Source organism: Xyrauchen texanus, chromosome 44, assembly GCF_025860055.1.
Source record: "Xyrauchen texanus isolate HMW12.3.18 chromosome 44, RBS_HiC_50CHRs, whole genome shotgun sequence".
In the NCBI taxonomy this organism is placed as follows: Eukaryota; Metazoa; Chordata; class Actinopteri; order Cypriniformes; family Catostomidae; genus Xyrauchen; species Xyrauchen texanus.
The window spans coordinates 16,473,679-16,488,973 of NC_068319.1; the positions used below are offsets into that span (position 1 = coordinate 16,473,679).

Here is a 15,295-nt window from a genome sequence, read left to right on the forward strand (position 1 = left end):
GGGGGCTAAGTGCAGAACCCTGACAGCTAGTGCTAATAGGGCTCTTTAGAAGATACCATACACCAAACGTCTTTTAAATTAGCCTCAATATCCTATTCTCAATAGCCACTTCTCTTTATTCAACACATTTTTTCGACTTGTACCTGGAAATGGATTCAGAGCTCTCTTTTGTTCACTTAAATAGAATATCAGTCCACTTTTCAATCACAGGTTGTTTTTTTTGTTTTTTTTGGAACCAAGTCAAATTAATTATTATTATAATTTAATATAACAAATGTATAATAATAGCTTAAAAATAATAAAATAATAGCAACTAAATAAATATTTATAATAAATATAATGTATATTTTATATTTATATATATATATATATATATATATATGTTTATTTATAAATATATTAATACAATTCTAATATGTATTCTAGTATACTGTATGTATACGTATTGTATTATATGGGGCCTGGGTAGCTCAGTGAGTAAAGATGCTGACTATCACCCCTGGAGTCGCAAGTTCGAATCCAGGGTGTGCTGAGTGACTCCAGCCAGGTCTCCTAAGCAACCAAATTGGACCAGTTGCTAGTGAGGGTAGATTCACATGGGGTAACCTCCTCAAGATCGCTTTAATGTGTGGCTCTCGGTGGGGCGCTTAGTGAGTTGTGTGTGGATGCCAAATGATAAGATGCGTGGATTGATGGTCTCAGATGCAGAGGCTTCCGCCACCCGGATTGAGGTCACTACGCCACCACGAGGACTTAGAGTGCATTGGAAATTGGGCATTCCAAACTGGGGAGAAAAAAATAAATTATTATAAATATATTATACAATAGCACTGTATTTCAGCTGTAATTTCTTAACTTTAAAAACCCTGAGGGTGTTGATTTTGGAAGACAGTGACCATAGAGTGTCCATTTGTGGTCTCGTTCACACTAGATTAATATGCTGTTCATTCATAATCTGATGAATTGCTGCTTCAGTTCTGATTTCAATTTATGTTATAAGCAAACCGAATGATCAAGCATCTACATCTGAAATGCAGTTTGGGTGGAGTGCTCACATATTGGCCCCATTTACACCTTGCAATAACATGTATTTTCAGTTAACGGCTCGCTATCGGATAGCACTTGACCACATTAAATGACAGGTGTAAATGCATCCAAATCGCATTGTGAATGGATCATGATCAGATCACTGAAACCACATTAGGAGGTTGTCAGGGACGTATTCTGACCACATTCAAAGAAGGTGCACTGTAATTGTAAATGCATAAGTAATTAATTATGTGATGAGGTTGCGCTACAGTCATCCCTTGTTTAATGTGCTGGGTTCTTGCCTTTTTTTGGTTTAGTTTGCCAGTGCAATGTGAAAAACTCGACACTGCTGACTTGCAATCTTGTCTCACAAACAATGAACAATATCCCATGGATTATTCCATTGGAATATGCTTGGAATATCTCATCTCTCTCCTTAAATCCCCACTCGCTCGCATCTCTCTTTAATTAATTAATTTAGATTAATTTTATTGAATTTGCTTTGCCAACCAAAAATATTGCTTTGGTGGCTGCTAGTAATGTTTTATAAAGTGTACAAAGATTATCTTTAAGCATGCACAGAGCTGCGGGAGGCGGGGCGCAACTGATGGATTGGCAAGATAGACAGTCCAACTAAGCTGATCCACCAATCAGAACGTTCATTACAGACATGATTGGATATTGGCTAACCAATTATATTTTCCAATTCATCCTTGACTTTAGTCATTGTTCTAGCTCCATAAATGTAATTATTACTCAAATGTTTGGGCAGTGAGATGTGAAAAGTGTGAATGCGTTCGCTGTAGTTCCAGCTTTGGCCACTGGGGTAGTTTGAAAATTCGGAAAGCAGAATCTGATTTTAGCACCCAAAAAAATGACCTCCTGTTGCCGATTTCCTGTGAGATCAGTATGGGTCTGTATGTTGAAGGGGTGCATTTCACAAAAAAATGTCTGGGTCATATTTCACCCCAAAATCAAAAGAAAAATGGGCAATCATATTTTAGCAACATTAAGATAAAAAGTTTTGCTTTGTGACACTATTTTCATGACAAAAACATTTCCAGTTATTTTAAAAGGTGATGCAAAATATAATTACATTTTAATTAGATTTTGGGGTGAAATATGATCCAGATATTTATTGACAGTTTACATGAGACTCTGTAAGTCCAGTAAAGTTCATTCAAGGCTAGAGGATTCCCTGCCTTCGCTTTTAGCAAAGATAAAGTACAATTCCCATGATGGCTTCATATTGCTGCAATCTCTTAAATCCCTGAGCATTCCTGCCACAGTGAACATGCCCTGTTAGAAAACACACATTGGGTTTATCAACTGTAGGGCATCTAGAGCAAGTGTGATGAGAGAAGTAATATAAACCCTTGATGAAAATATACCCATCTAGGCTGTCACAGTGAGCTTCATGCTGCACTACAGGGAGGTGCTGTCATTTCTGTTGATATCTGTGGTTTCCTAAGCAACTCTCAGTCACTTCGAACCATAAATTAAACTATAAATCAAATGCTATGAAATTAATATATTTTTCAGTAGTGTGGCTTTATTTTCCAAATACTTTTGGGGGCCACTTTATATGTTTTTCTTAACACTTTTTTATTTGATATTTCAGGATCTGAGCTGATGCCCAAAGCCCTGTCCACCAGAATTGTGGGAGGGATTTGGTGGTTCTTCACTTTAATCATCATATCTTCCTACACGGCCAACCTGGCTGCTTTCCTCACAGTGGAGAGAATGGACTCCCCAATCGATTCCGCTGACGATTTGGCCAAGCAGACTAGAATTGAATATGGAACCGTGAGAGATGGATCTACAATGACCTTCTTTAAGGTAACACATCTTACATGCAGGATCGATGTGCTGCAATACTTTGATCACATAAAGCAATTGAAATATACAGCAGGAATGGGAATCCATGATCAAAACACTCACAATGGATTGCAGCATATTATTAAGAGCCTCACCCTTACAGAAGGAGCTGGTGTACATCTATTGGATTTTTGCAGATAAATCTTTGCGTCTGTGTCATGATAAGAAAATAACTAATAAAATTGATGCAAAGTCACAGAAAGATACGTTTTAGTTAGTGTTAACATTTTGTGTGAATGTGATTCATCAATAAGTTCGCACTTACATTTTGTTTCTTAAATTGAGCTCAAATTTCAAACCAGTATTCTACTACAGTTACAATTTAAATCATTGGTAATTAGAATACAGTTACATTCAAAATGTATTTTGATTACTGAAGAGATACTTTGCATTTTATTGTCTAATAGTTTAATATTTAGTCCTTTCAGATGGAAAACATTTATAGATATAAATTATGTGATCCAAAGTGCATTTGAACAGTGATGAAACACTTTCTTATGATGTGTTACATTCATACGAGCAGACAGAGAAGTACGTTTGAAGTAAGTTTAGAGCAGAAGAAATAGAAATAAATCTTGTGTGAATTGTCAGATTTACGCTAAAACTAAAATGCTATTTCTAACCATTTTACATGCACATGTTACCAGACACGATCATATTTTTATATCAAGAATATTCACGTTAGATCTTAATTTCTTTTTGTCTAGTAAGACCTTTGGTATTAGGGCAAAAATCATATTCTTGATAATAATATTTGTATTGTTTTCCTGTAAAAATATCTAAAAATCATTAAAACAAGATCAATTAGGTTCATCTTGTTTCAGAAACAACACTACATAAGATATTTTGGTTTTTCAGGGAATGTATTTTTAACATGTATTTTGTTTTACTACACTGTTTTTTTTATAGTCAAAACAAGTGAAAATTCTACCAGTGCTGAAGAAGCAATCCAAAGTATTTAGAATACGTTACTGACCTTGAGTAATATAGTGTAATATGTTACAAATTAAATTTTACAGCATGTATTCTGTAATCTGTAGTGGAATACATTTAAAAAGTAACACTCCCAACCCTGCATATATATATATATATATATATATATATATATACATACACACACACACACACACACACACACACACACACACACACACACACACACGCTGGTGGCCAAAAGTTTGGAATAATGTACATATTTACTTTAATTCACCAAAGTGGCATTCAGCTGATCACAAAGTATAGTCAGGACATTACTGATGTAAAAAACAGCACCGTCACTATTTGAAAAAAGTTATTTTTGATCGAATCTAGACAGGCCCCATTTCCAGCAGCCATCACTCCAACACCTTATCCTTGAGTAATCATGCTACATTTATCATTTTGACCTAGATAAACACTTGCCATTATATGAAACGCTGCTGAAAGCTATTTGGTTTATTAACTGAAGCTTAACATTGTCTTTTTGTTTGTTTTTGAGTTGCCACAGTGTGCAATAGACTGGCATGTCTTTAGGTCAATATTAGGTCAGAAATGGCAAAAAAGAAACTGCTTTCTCTAGAAACAGTCAGTCATTGTTTTGAGGAATGATGGCTGTACAATGCTTGGAATTGCCAAAAATCGGAAGATTTCATACAAAGATGTACACTACAGTATTCAAAGACAAAGGACAACTCGCACTAAGAAAAAGCCACTTTTGAAACCGAAAATAAAAAGAATGTGGGCAAAGAAACAGACATTGGACAACCGATAATTGGAAAAGAGTGTTATGGATCTTAACCCCATTGAGCTTTTGTGGGATCAACTAGACTGTAAGGTGCATGAGAGGTGCCCAACAACACATCCACATCTATGGAAAGTACTACAGGAAGTGTGGGGTGAAATGTCACCTGAGTATCTGGACAAACTGACAGCTAGAATGCCAATGATCTGCAAAGCTGTCATTGCTGCATGTGGAGGATTCTTTTAAGTAGTTTAAGGAGTTCTGGAAAAAAAATCTAATTTTAATAGTAATTTTTCATGTTATTAACATCCTGACTATACATTGGGATCAGGTGAATGACATTGTGGTGAATAAAAGTACCAATTTCTTTCCATAAGACCAAAATCTGTACATTATTCCAAACATTATTCCAAACTTTTGGATGCCAGTGTATCTAAGCAGCGCAATATTAAGAGCTGCGGAACAGTCTTCTCCCCGGAGAGGCGCGCTGAGCGCTCACAGGAAAACAGAGGAACACACTTACAGTATATAGGTGAGAAGATCTATATATAGACAAATGCCAAGTAGATTGTACTGTAGTGGTACAGCTTGTCGAATTTGCCAAACAACATTGTCATGTCCTGGTGCTACAGTACATCTAATATGTCATTTATGCACTCCCTTGTGTGTCTGGGTCACGATCACACCGAGGCAGCGTTTGTGGATGGATCGTGCTCTCACTGCGAGAACCTTACTATGGCAACGTTGTGGTTGCGGCTTTCCTTCCTAAAAAGGAACGCCACTCCAGCCGCCCCCCCGCATCGCTCCTTCTTCCTACGGGATTGAAGACGACCCGGCTGGCGATGGAGATGATTTGGGGATGGCGGCGGGCTCGGTTTCGCCGTGTATATCCCCACGAACCACCCGCCCCCCGACATGCTCTTTGACTTCCGTCCGGGCTCGGGGTGACAGCGGCTCGCCTCACGGCCAGTCTGCTTATCCCCTTGAGCCCCCCGAGCTGGATGATTAGCTCACCGCTGCATCGGAGAGTGTTCTGGCGTCTGACGCCCAGATGGCCGACATGCTTGCCCGGGCTGCCGTCAGCGTGGGGTTGGACTCCGTCCTCCCCACAGCCTTCAAAGCTGGATGACTGGTTCCTCTGGGCTTCCGCCTTGCATGCCATGGCCCTCCTGCAATTTCACAAGGCCAAGGCACTCAAAGATCTGCACTTGGGTAGTCCTGACCCCGACATGTTGCAGGATCTGTGCTCAGTGACCGACCTCGCCCTCAGGGCCACGAAGGTCACAGTGCGGACTCTCGGGCAGGCGATGGCCACCCTCGTGGTTCAGGAAAGACACCTGTGGTTGAACCTGGTTGAGATGTGGGACATGGACAAGGTATGCTTCCTCAACGCCCCCGCCTCCCAGTTTGGCCTCTTCGGCGACACTGTCGAGGACTTCACCCAGCAGTTCTCAGCTGTGAAGAGACAGACTGAGGCTATCTCTCACATCATGACCCGCCACTAGCATGGGCCGTGCTCTGTCTGCTCACCGAGGGCGTCCTCCTGCGGCTTCCAGAAAACGTGCAGTTCCGCCTCAACCTGGGCCCAGCTCTCAGCCCTAGCATCGAGTGCCCCACAGGAAGTGCATGCCCCCATCTCTCAAACATCCTCCAGGACCCGGAAGGCTCCCAAGCGTTCTTGAGACGGATGACCCAGAGATCGAGAAGTTTGCTCCGGAGATGGTAAGCAGACAACTCCGGGAGGAAAATCCTCAGTTCAAGTTTGATTTCTTTGCCACTACCCCTTTGGGCTGCGGTACCCACATTCTCAATGAAAGAGCAATTTCCTCTTTCTCTGGGTCACCTGGCCCGCAAATGCCGTTCTCACAGCATCCCGGTTCCACACCACAACAGTCCCAGCTCACTGGATGCGGACCCCCCATCTCCGGACCCATGACTGTTGCCCCTCGGCCGGCTGGTTCTGACGAATCCAGAGGACACCTACATGGGACCCCCTCCTCAGTCACTAACCCTCCCTCTGCCGGGTTTGTGGAGCTTCGAGTCTTCTCACAGCACCAGAGCCTCGGGACGTGCTTTTGCCTCCCGACGCCACATTGCCTGCTCTGCCCCGCTGCGAATCCCCGCCGGGTATGTCAAAAACGATCGTCCCCATAGTGCCCCTCAACCTGTCGTGCTGGTTGGCCAGGACCATCCGTGGATATATTGAAGCAAAATCTTAAGACATCAGACAGGAAGTTGAATCTCGGTCGCAAATGGGTCTTCCAAATGGAAAATGACCCCAAGCATATCTCCAAAATTTTGGCAAAATTGTTTAAGGACAATGAAGTCAATGTATTGGAATGGCCATCACAAAGCCCTGACCTCAAACCGATAGAAAATTTGTGGTCAGAACTGAAAAAGTGTGTGTGAGCAAGGAGGCCTGTGTGAGCAGGTGACTCAGTTCTGTCTGGAGGAATGGGCCAAAATTCCAGCAACTTATTGGGAGAAGCTTGTGGAAGGCTACCCAAAACATTTGACCCAAGTTAAACAATTTAAAGGCAATGGTACCAAATACTAACAAAGTGTATGTAAACTTTTGACCCACTGGGAATGTGATGAAAGAAATCATATCTGAAATAATCATTCTCTTTACTATTATTCTGACATTTCACATTCTTAAAAATGTAGTGATCCTAACTGACCTAAGACAGGGAATTTTTTCTAAGATTAAATGTCAGGAATTGTGAATAACTGAGTTTAAATGTATTTGGCTTTAATAAATCAATGTATAAGGTGTATGTAAACTTCTGACTTCAGCTGTATATATATATATATATATATATATATATATATATATATATATATATATATATATATATTAGAGCTGTCTGAATTAACACGTTAATGCATGTGATTAATTAAAGTTTGTCCCATTAATTGTTCTTAATTGCAATTATTTAATAGAGCTTAACCACTTGTTAGAAGGTTGGAACCTTTGAGATGTGTCCGGACGCAGTCATTACACTGACACGCACTTCACGTGAATCATGAACACGGCTTCGCTATTGATGTAGCAAAGCTATAGCCACAGTCTAACGGCAAATTAATATTGTGGAGGATGAGAATTTAAAATATTATAAGCCCATTAAAATTTAAACGCATCCTATTGGGAGACTAGTTCTATAAATTACTCAAGCTCCCAAGTAGACTTTGGGATGTTTGATGTTATCTGAATTGGTGCTATTTTAGTGCCGATTATAATCTTTATAATATGGATGGCTTTGATGGAAAATGTTAATAAAGCATTATCTTGTAACATATTTTTTGTTTTCTTTCCTAAGATGGAAATAAATGCATTTTGACAGGAAAATCCTGAATATATATATATATATATATATATATATATATATATATATATATATATATATATATATACGTATATAATGAAAGTGACCCTTCATTAAGTCTTACTTTCCAGAGTTACAAAAGGTATGTGTTATAGCTCGATCTTGGATGGTTTCTGCATAAAATTGCAGCCAATCACATGTAGTCTAGGTCTATATAAGGTTTGTGTTTTGAATGTTTAATTTTTGTGGAGGGCACAGATCCATTTGCAATGAGTGGCCAATGGCTGTTTGGAAAGGTTGTGAGGAATGCCCTCATATGGAAATGGTTTGGGTGTGTATTACATTTTTTTGCATGTGCACCTGTTTTGAATCCAGTGAAATGTTTGTGTAAGAACATTTACATTTACATTTATGCATTTGGCAGACGCTTTTTTATCCAAAGGGACTTACAGTGCAATCATTACTGGGACAATCCCCCCCCGGAGCAACCTGGAGTTAAGTTAAGTGCCTTGCTCAAGGGCACAATGGTGGTGGCTTGAACCAGCGACCTTCTGGTTAACAGCCCTGTGCTTTAGCCACTATGCCACCATCACTCCACTACCTTTTATTGTGCACAGATGTAAGAACACAAAGTTATTAGTGAATGAGACCAACTGAATGTTTAAATCATGTGCTCTTTGTGCATTCAAAGGTGAAAAGGGCTGATTCTTTTCATCTTCTAGGAAGATTTTTCCCTCATATGCAGATTCTAAAAGTCCCTTCTAATGCCTTCAACATACACAATCACAAATCCGCCTGCAATCCTCCTGAACTCTATTTACCTCCACCAATCCAGCCATCTAAAATTCTAGTAATTCCAATAATCCGCTGATCTATTTCTTGTGTATGGGCCACACTTCTGCACCTTCTATCCTTTAAAGACAGATGGATAGAAAAAGCAAAGAAGTGTGTACAGGGGCTAGTATGGGCTTTATCCGCTAAGATTGTAGGCTATGATTACACCCTGTGTATCTGGTAAAATACAGGCCCGTCAAGGACCAGGACAAATCGAATCAGCAGTGAGAGATTTAGTGCACAGCTGTCCCATTTCCTGCCACTATCAACTGACACACTCCAACAGAATATTTTAGACAACTTGACCCCTTTTGACTCAGCCTAATGAAAGATCAGGATGATGTTATTACAGTGCTTGCATTGATTGGAGTTTGTTCTGAAGAATTAAACTTGTGCAATTAATTCAACTCGAACCACGTAATGTATGGACTTCATTCAAACTTTGTTTTATAGATAATTTCAGGCTTAGGTGTGTTTTGAAATTTTGAAAATCTGCCATTGGCTTGCAGAGATAAAACGTTCAACTTTTGAAATGTAACCATCAGCGATGACTTTGTTGTAATATTTGCATACTGAATTGTAATTACATTATTACTGCATTATACTACATAATACATTAATTCAGGAACAGTTGTATAAGTCAGAAACTCATAATTACAGTACTTCTGACATGATGTGAACCCAGCATATGTGTTAATTCTTGTGTGCATCCTTTGTGTACTTAAAACAAGATGAATATTGACTGGGTGTCATGAAAACCGCAGAGGCTCTGATTGTGTTTCATTTACACCTAAACACCTTAAACCTAAGCTTATCTAAATCTTCAACACTTCCAAACTTTCAACTGCCTTGCAAGTTATTTCTTCAGAAATTTAAATCTAGTTAAATAAATAAATATAAGGTGATACCAGTAGTTGCTTGAAGAACCAGATCCAAAGACAAAACCTTTTCAAAATGAAAAGAATTACTGATTGGTGGTTTGTTATTCATGTCTTTAATGATGTGATTTTAGAAGTAGAAAATCGAGAGGGGCCTCGCTGCAGACTGTAGCACGATGACGTAGTGAATCTACTCCTCTGCATAGTTGATTTTGAGACATAGTGGATGTTTTGGTTTTTATGCATTACACTGAGACTTTTTATATATAGTTTAGCTTTTTAAAAATTGTCATAACATGGATTTTTTAAATTACTGTGTGTGTGTGTGTGTGTGTGTGTGTGTGTTATATGAATAAATATTAATGACCGTTAAGTACGATACAGTAATAAAACAAAACATTCAAATGTGGATACACACTCATGCGCATTAAACAATCCATTACATCATTAAATACCCTACGCATGGGATTAGATCCACGACGTCATCACGTTACAGTCTGCAGCAAGGAGTACTTGAGAAAACCAGTCAACTTTTTGACATTTCTTATTTGCCTTTCAGAAATCAAAAATTTCAACGTATGAGAAGATGTGGGCATTTATGAGCAGTAGGAAGAACACTGCACTGGTGAAGAATAACAAAGAAGGCATTACAAGAGTGCTGACCGCTGACTATGCCCTCCTCATGGAGTCCACCAGCATAGAGTACATCACCCAGAGAAACTGCAACCTCACTCAGGTCGGAGGCTTAATAGACTCTAAGGGCTATGGAGTCGGCACTCCAATAGGTAATGAATTGCATGTTTAAGCACCAACTGGAGAAAGGTGTAATGCATATTGCCTGACAGGCTGCCACACTCTAAAAATTCATATAAATGTAATTTACTTACCCTCGTCATTTTGTTTTTTGGGTACTTTTTGTTTCGTTTTGTTTTGTGCTTTGTTTTGTTTGATTTGGTTTTTGCAGGGGGGGCTCTGTAGTGCCCCCTTGAAAATGGGCATGTAAGGGGGGCTCTATAGCACCCCCATTTTCACCCACAGTCACCAAAATTGGAACATATACTGTACATAGTTCTCATCAGGCCAAACAACTTTCATATTTGCAGTCATTAGGTCTACCCAATAGGAAGTTAGCCATTTTGGATTTTCTGAAAATCGCAAGCTATGTACTTAAATACTCCTCCAAGGGGATTTATGTGACTGGCACCAGATTTGTGCAACATCATGCCAGAATATTAGATGATAAATTGCGAACAGATTTTTTTATATTTTGAACGGTGGTGCCATGGCGAAGCAGTAACGTTTTGACGAAATATGGTAAACAGGAAGTGCATTATATCTTCTGTGTGCATTTTTCAGCTATATGTTTGGGAATGGAGGCTGATCACATTTATGTGGCTATTATGGGTCACAGTCATAATGCCACCAACTGGCAGCAGGAAGTATGACACTTTTAACAGACTTTGAAATAGCCCACTTGTGTTTACTTGAATTGATTTAAACTTCTTTAGAATAATTTCAAGACACTGCTGATGTAAATATGTAAAGGGATATTTGAAATCTTAAATACTGTTGCCATGACAACACATTAATTGTTATTATTCCTTTCTCCTATATTTGGGTGTTTTTGAGGCACTTGGCATGCTTAAAATGTCATTAAATTTTGCACACACATCAGAGTCCTTGGCCATTAGGTCTGGGCAAAAGTTCACACGTGGGCGTGGGGGGGGCACCTTTAAATTGGGTGTGTACGATGGTCACTGTAGCACCCCAATTTTAACCTACAGTCACCAAAATTAGTACATTTATAGTTCTCATCAATCCGGACAACTTTCATAATTATAGTCATTAGGTTCGACCAACAGGAAGTCGGCCATTTGTTGTTGTTTTTTTATATTGCAGTCTCTGAACTTCTAAATACTCCTCCTAGGTGATTAATGAGACTGTCACCACATTTAGACAACATTATGCCAAGATTGTCATCGAAAATGCCAAATTGCGGACAGATTTTGATACATTGAATGTTGTTGCCATGGCGAGGCAATAAATTAATGGCGAAAAATGGGAAATAGGAAGTGTCTCATATCTTCTGTGTGCAATGGTAGTTCATTAGACTCATGCAATATTGTCTTTTATGTTTGTGTCTACCACACATTAACATTCAGAATTAAAATATTCATTAAAACATCATGCAATACAACTGCTGAGTTCACTTCAATGGAAAGCAGTTGCTACTGAATTTGAGTTGCTTTGCTTAGTATAGTTTTACCCTGCTCTATGTGCAAAGTTGTGCATGGTTTCTTACAAGCTCAAATTTTGTTAAACTAAAAAGAAAGGTATAGGGGTTTGGAACAACATGAGAGGGAGTAGAGTAAATTATGAATTTTAATTTTTGAGTGAACTGTCCTGTAATACTTTACAGGCTCTCCCTATCGAGACAGGGTGACCATTGCCATCTTGCAACTACAGGAAGAGGGAAAGCTGCACATGATGAAGGAAAAATGGTGGCGAGGTAACGGATGCCCTGAAGAGGACAATAAAGAGGCCAATGCCCTGGGCGTGGAGAACATCGGAGGTATCTTCATCGTGCTAGCCGCTGGTCTTGTCCTGTCTGTCTTCGTGGCCATTGGAGAGTTCATCTACAAGTCACGCCAAAACAGTGATATTGAAGAGGTGAGTGAGAGGCTGGTTGAGCAGCCCTGTGGGGTCTAAATCTTACAGGAGCTAATTACCTGCAGAAATGAGCTGTGTAAACAGAAATGAGACACTTACAGGATGTTTTTGCTGCAGCCCACTGGTCAGGAACGAGTCCCAGACTTAAAATTAAACACAGTTTATCATGCAGGTGTTTTCCATCATCTACCTTTTCTAACAGATTTTGGTTTGTTTACTTGTTTTGCAAGTTTGTTAAAGGGATAGTTCACCCAAAAATGAAAATTATGTCATTAATTACTCACCTTCATGTTCTTCCAAACCTGTACGGTTTTCTTGCGTCTGTGGAGCAAATATTTTGAAGAATGTACTTGTCAGTATTCCATGCAGTTTCAACAAATAGAGACCAGAGCTTTCAAGCTTCAATAAGTACACAAAAGCACCATAAAGGTTTCATAAAAGTAGTCCATATACCTGAAGTGCTATACTCCAAGTCTTCTGAAACCATACAATAGCTTTGTATGAGGAACAGACTGAAGTGATCTGGTCAATGTGATTTTTGAGTTAACAGCTCACTGGAGGGGAAGATGATAAAGAAGTCAGTGAATAACAAATAAAAGTTTGGATTGTTCCTCACACAAAAGCTATCACATTACTTCAGAAGACTTGGAATAGATTTTTAAGTTTTTATAGTGCTTTTTCATCATTTCTGAAGCCTGAAAGCTACAGTCCCCATTGACTGTAGTGTCATGGAAAAGAGCGACCACTACATTGTTCAAAATGTCTCTTTTTCTGTTATGTAACTATCCATTTAACTGAACGATTTTGCATATTTTTGCATTATTTTTATTTTTGTTTATGTTGCTTTATTAGTTATAATAACATTGACTTGCATGTTACTCATCCTGCATTGCTTTTTCTTGTCTTTTTTGTTCTATTTTTACCATTGATCTGCATTCTCAAGGCCTTCTGTTTCTTTTACGGCGTCCAATCCCGGGAGCTACAAAGAAGCGATTCCATCTCTTCCGCTGGTACCTCCTTATCAACAGATTTAGAGAGCGGGCGTCTCCTTGGGGATGACATGTGTTCTTCACATTAACAACACACTGTAAGGGCTGTGCGTTATTTAAAGAAAAATAAACTCCTTTTCCACATTAGGCTTCCACTTACTTCCAAACCATCTTCCCAAACCCTTGACCTCAATCCAGCGTCCATGCTAAGAAATTTGGGACGCTTTTCAAAGAGATGAAGAACTCTTTCAATTCTTGTCGCTCACCCTGTCTGCAGACAGATTAGAAGTGGAGTGCACTTTTATTTACTGGTGGAAGCCTTTTTAGTGCCATTCGAGGCACAATTTAAAGTGTGGAATTTCAATATTTGATGTCCTAAATTCTCCCTCTCATGTTTTCAGAGTTCTGTCTCTAGAGAGAGTTCTGCCCACACTCTGAGGGTTATGATGATAATGATAATGAGGGTTATGATAATGATCTATTCTGCCACAACCATTATTCACTACATTTGCTTTATATCAGCGCCTGACACTTGAGTGTAATGTAGCAAGGAAACACTGATATCAGTCTCTCCAATGTAATTATTTAAAGACATCAATTGTAGTAGAGGAGAGTTTTCATAACAAGTTGATAACCTGAAATAATGATGGACTCCTGAAATGAAAGAACAATTATGATGTCTTAGATTACTGTGTTTGAAATTAACAGAGAGGATAACTGTAATCAGCTCATTCTCTGCCCACCCTGAAGTGGGCTTATCTGACTCCCAGTGGCATTTCTTGAGCTTTGCCCTTCATTGCCATGGGCTTATTAAATAACCATCTCATGGCAGACAAGATCAGGAAGGGGAGTGTTAATCAGAAACAAAGAAATCTGCATCATCAGAATAGTATGAGGCTACACAATCAATTCATCATCATTCCTGTCATGTCTATTGTCATGCAATTGCAATATCAATTTGATTTTCAAGTGGTGTGTGTGTCTCTGTGTCTGTGTGTCTCTATGTGTGTGTCTGTGTGTGTGTGTGTGTGTGTGTGTGTCTCTGTGTCTCTGTGTCTGTGTGTCTCTATGTGTGTGTGTGTGTGGGGGGGGTCTGTGTGTGTGTGTGTGTGTGTGTGTGTGTGTGGAGACTCACGCAAGCCCTCGTGTTCTTTTTTGACAGTGTGTCTCTTTCAGTGCTGTGATGGAAGTCCTGGGTGTATCCCTCAGATGCCACAGGGCACTGAGGAAGAGAAGCAGACACAGAGGAAGATCGGGCCTGTCTGGAGTCTTATGTAACCCCAAATGCATCCAGAGAAAGGAAACAATGGCTTAGAACGACATCGAACAGCCACGCTGGGAGAAAATTGGAACTGGAAGAGGTGTTAGAGAGGCCAGCAGGGGGTGCTCAACCTGCTGTCTGTGTGGGTCCTAATGCCCCAGGATAGTGACGGGAACACTATACTGTAAAAAGGTACCATACTTCAGATGAGATGTTAAACCGAGGTCCTGACTCTCTGTGGTCATTAAAAATCCCAGGTCATTTCTCGAAAAGAGTAGGGGTGTAACCCCGGTGTCCTGGCCAAATTCTCCCCATTGGTCCTTATCAATAATGGCCTCCTAATAATCCTCATCCATTAATTAGCTCTATCACTCCACTCTCTCCTCTCCACCAATAGCTGGTGTGTGGTGAGAGCACTGGTGCACTATGGCTGCAGTTGCATCATCCAGGAGGATGCTGCACACTGGTGGTGGTCGATGAAATTCCCCTGTTCACTGTGTAAAGCGCTTTGAGTGTAGTGTCAGAAAAGCACTATATAAATGTAACGTTCATTCATTTATTCAAAGCTCAAAGCTGTACTTTGACGGACATATTGGTGTATTTTTTTCATTCAGTTTTGTTTTGATTATGTGCTCTTTATTAATGACTTTCCATTTTTTACATGGATATTGTGTGGATTGCTTTTGTTTTGTGTCAAATGTACACATATC

At 39.6% G+C, this 15,295-nt stretch overlaps 1 protein-coding gene across 2 annotated transcripts in view; it reads left to right on the plus strand.

Moving 5' to 3' along the window:
- LOC127636726 (glutamate receptor ionotropic, kainate 1-like) overlaps positions 1–14,629 on the plus strand; it is an 83,553-nt gene extending 68,924 nt beyond the window's left edge. For both annotated transcript variants that reach the window (XM_052117419.1, XM_052117420.1), the window contains 5 exons: positions 2,651–2,868; positions 10,225–10,450; positions 12,085–12,335; positions 13,279–13,422; positions 14,501–14,629. In XM_052117419.1, coding sequence (XP_051973379.1) covers positions 2,651–2,868; positions 10,225–10,450; positions 12,085–12,335; positions 13,279–13,413 — 830 coding nt within the window. In that variant the 3' untranslated portion in view covers positions 13,414–13,422; positions 14,501–14,629. The remainder of the gene's footprint in view (positions 1–2,650; positions 2,869–10,224; positions 10,451–12,084; positions 12,336–13,278; positions 13,423–14,500) is intronic.
- The last annotated feature ends 666 nt before the right edge of the window (positions 14,630–15,295 follow it).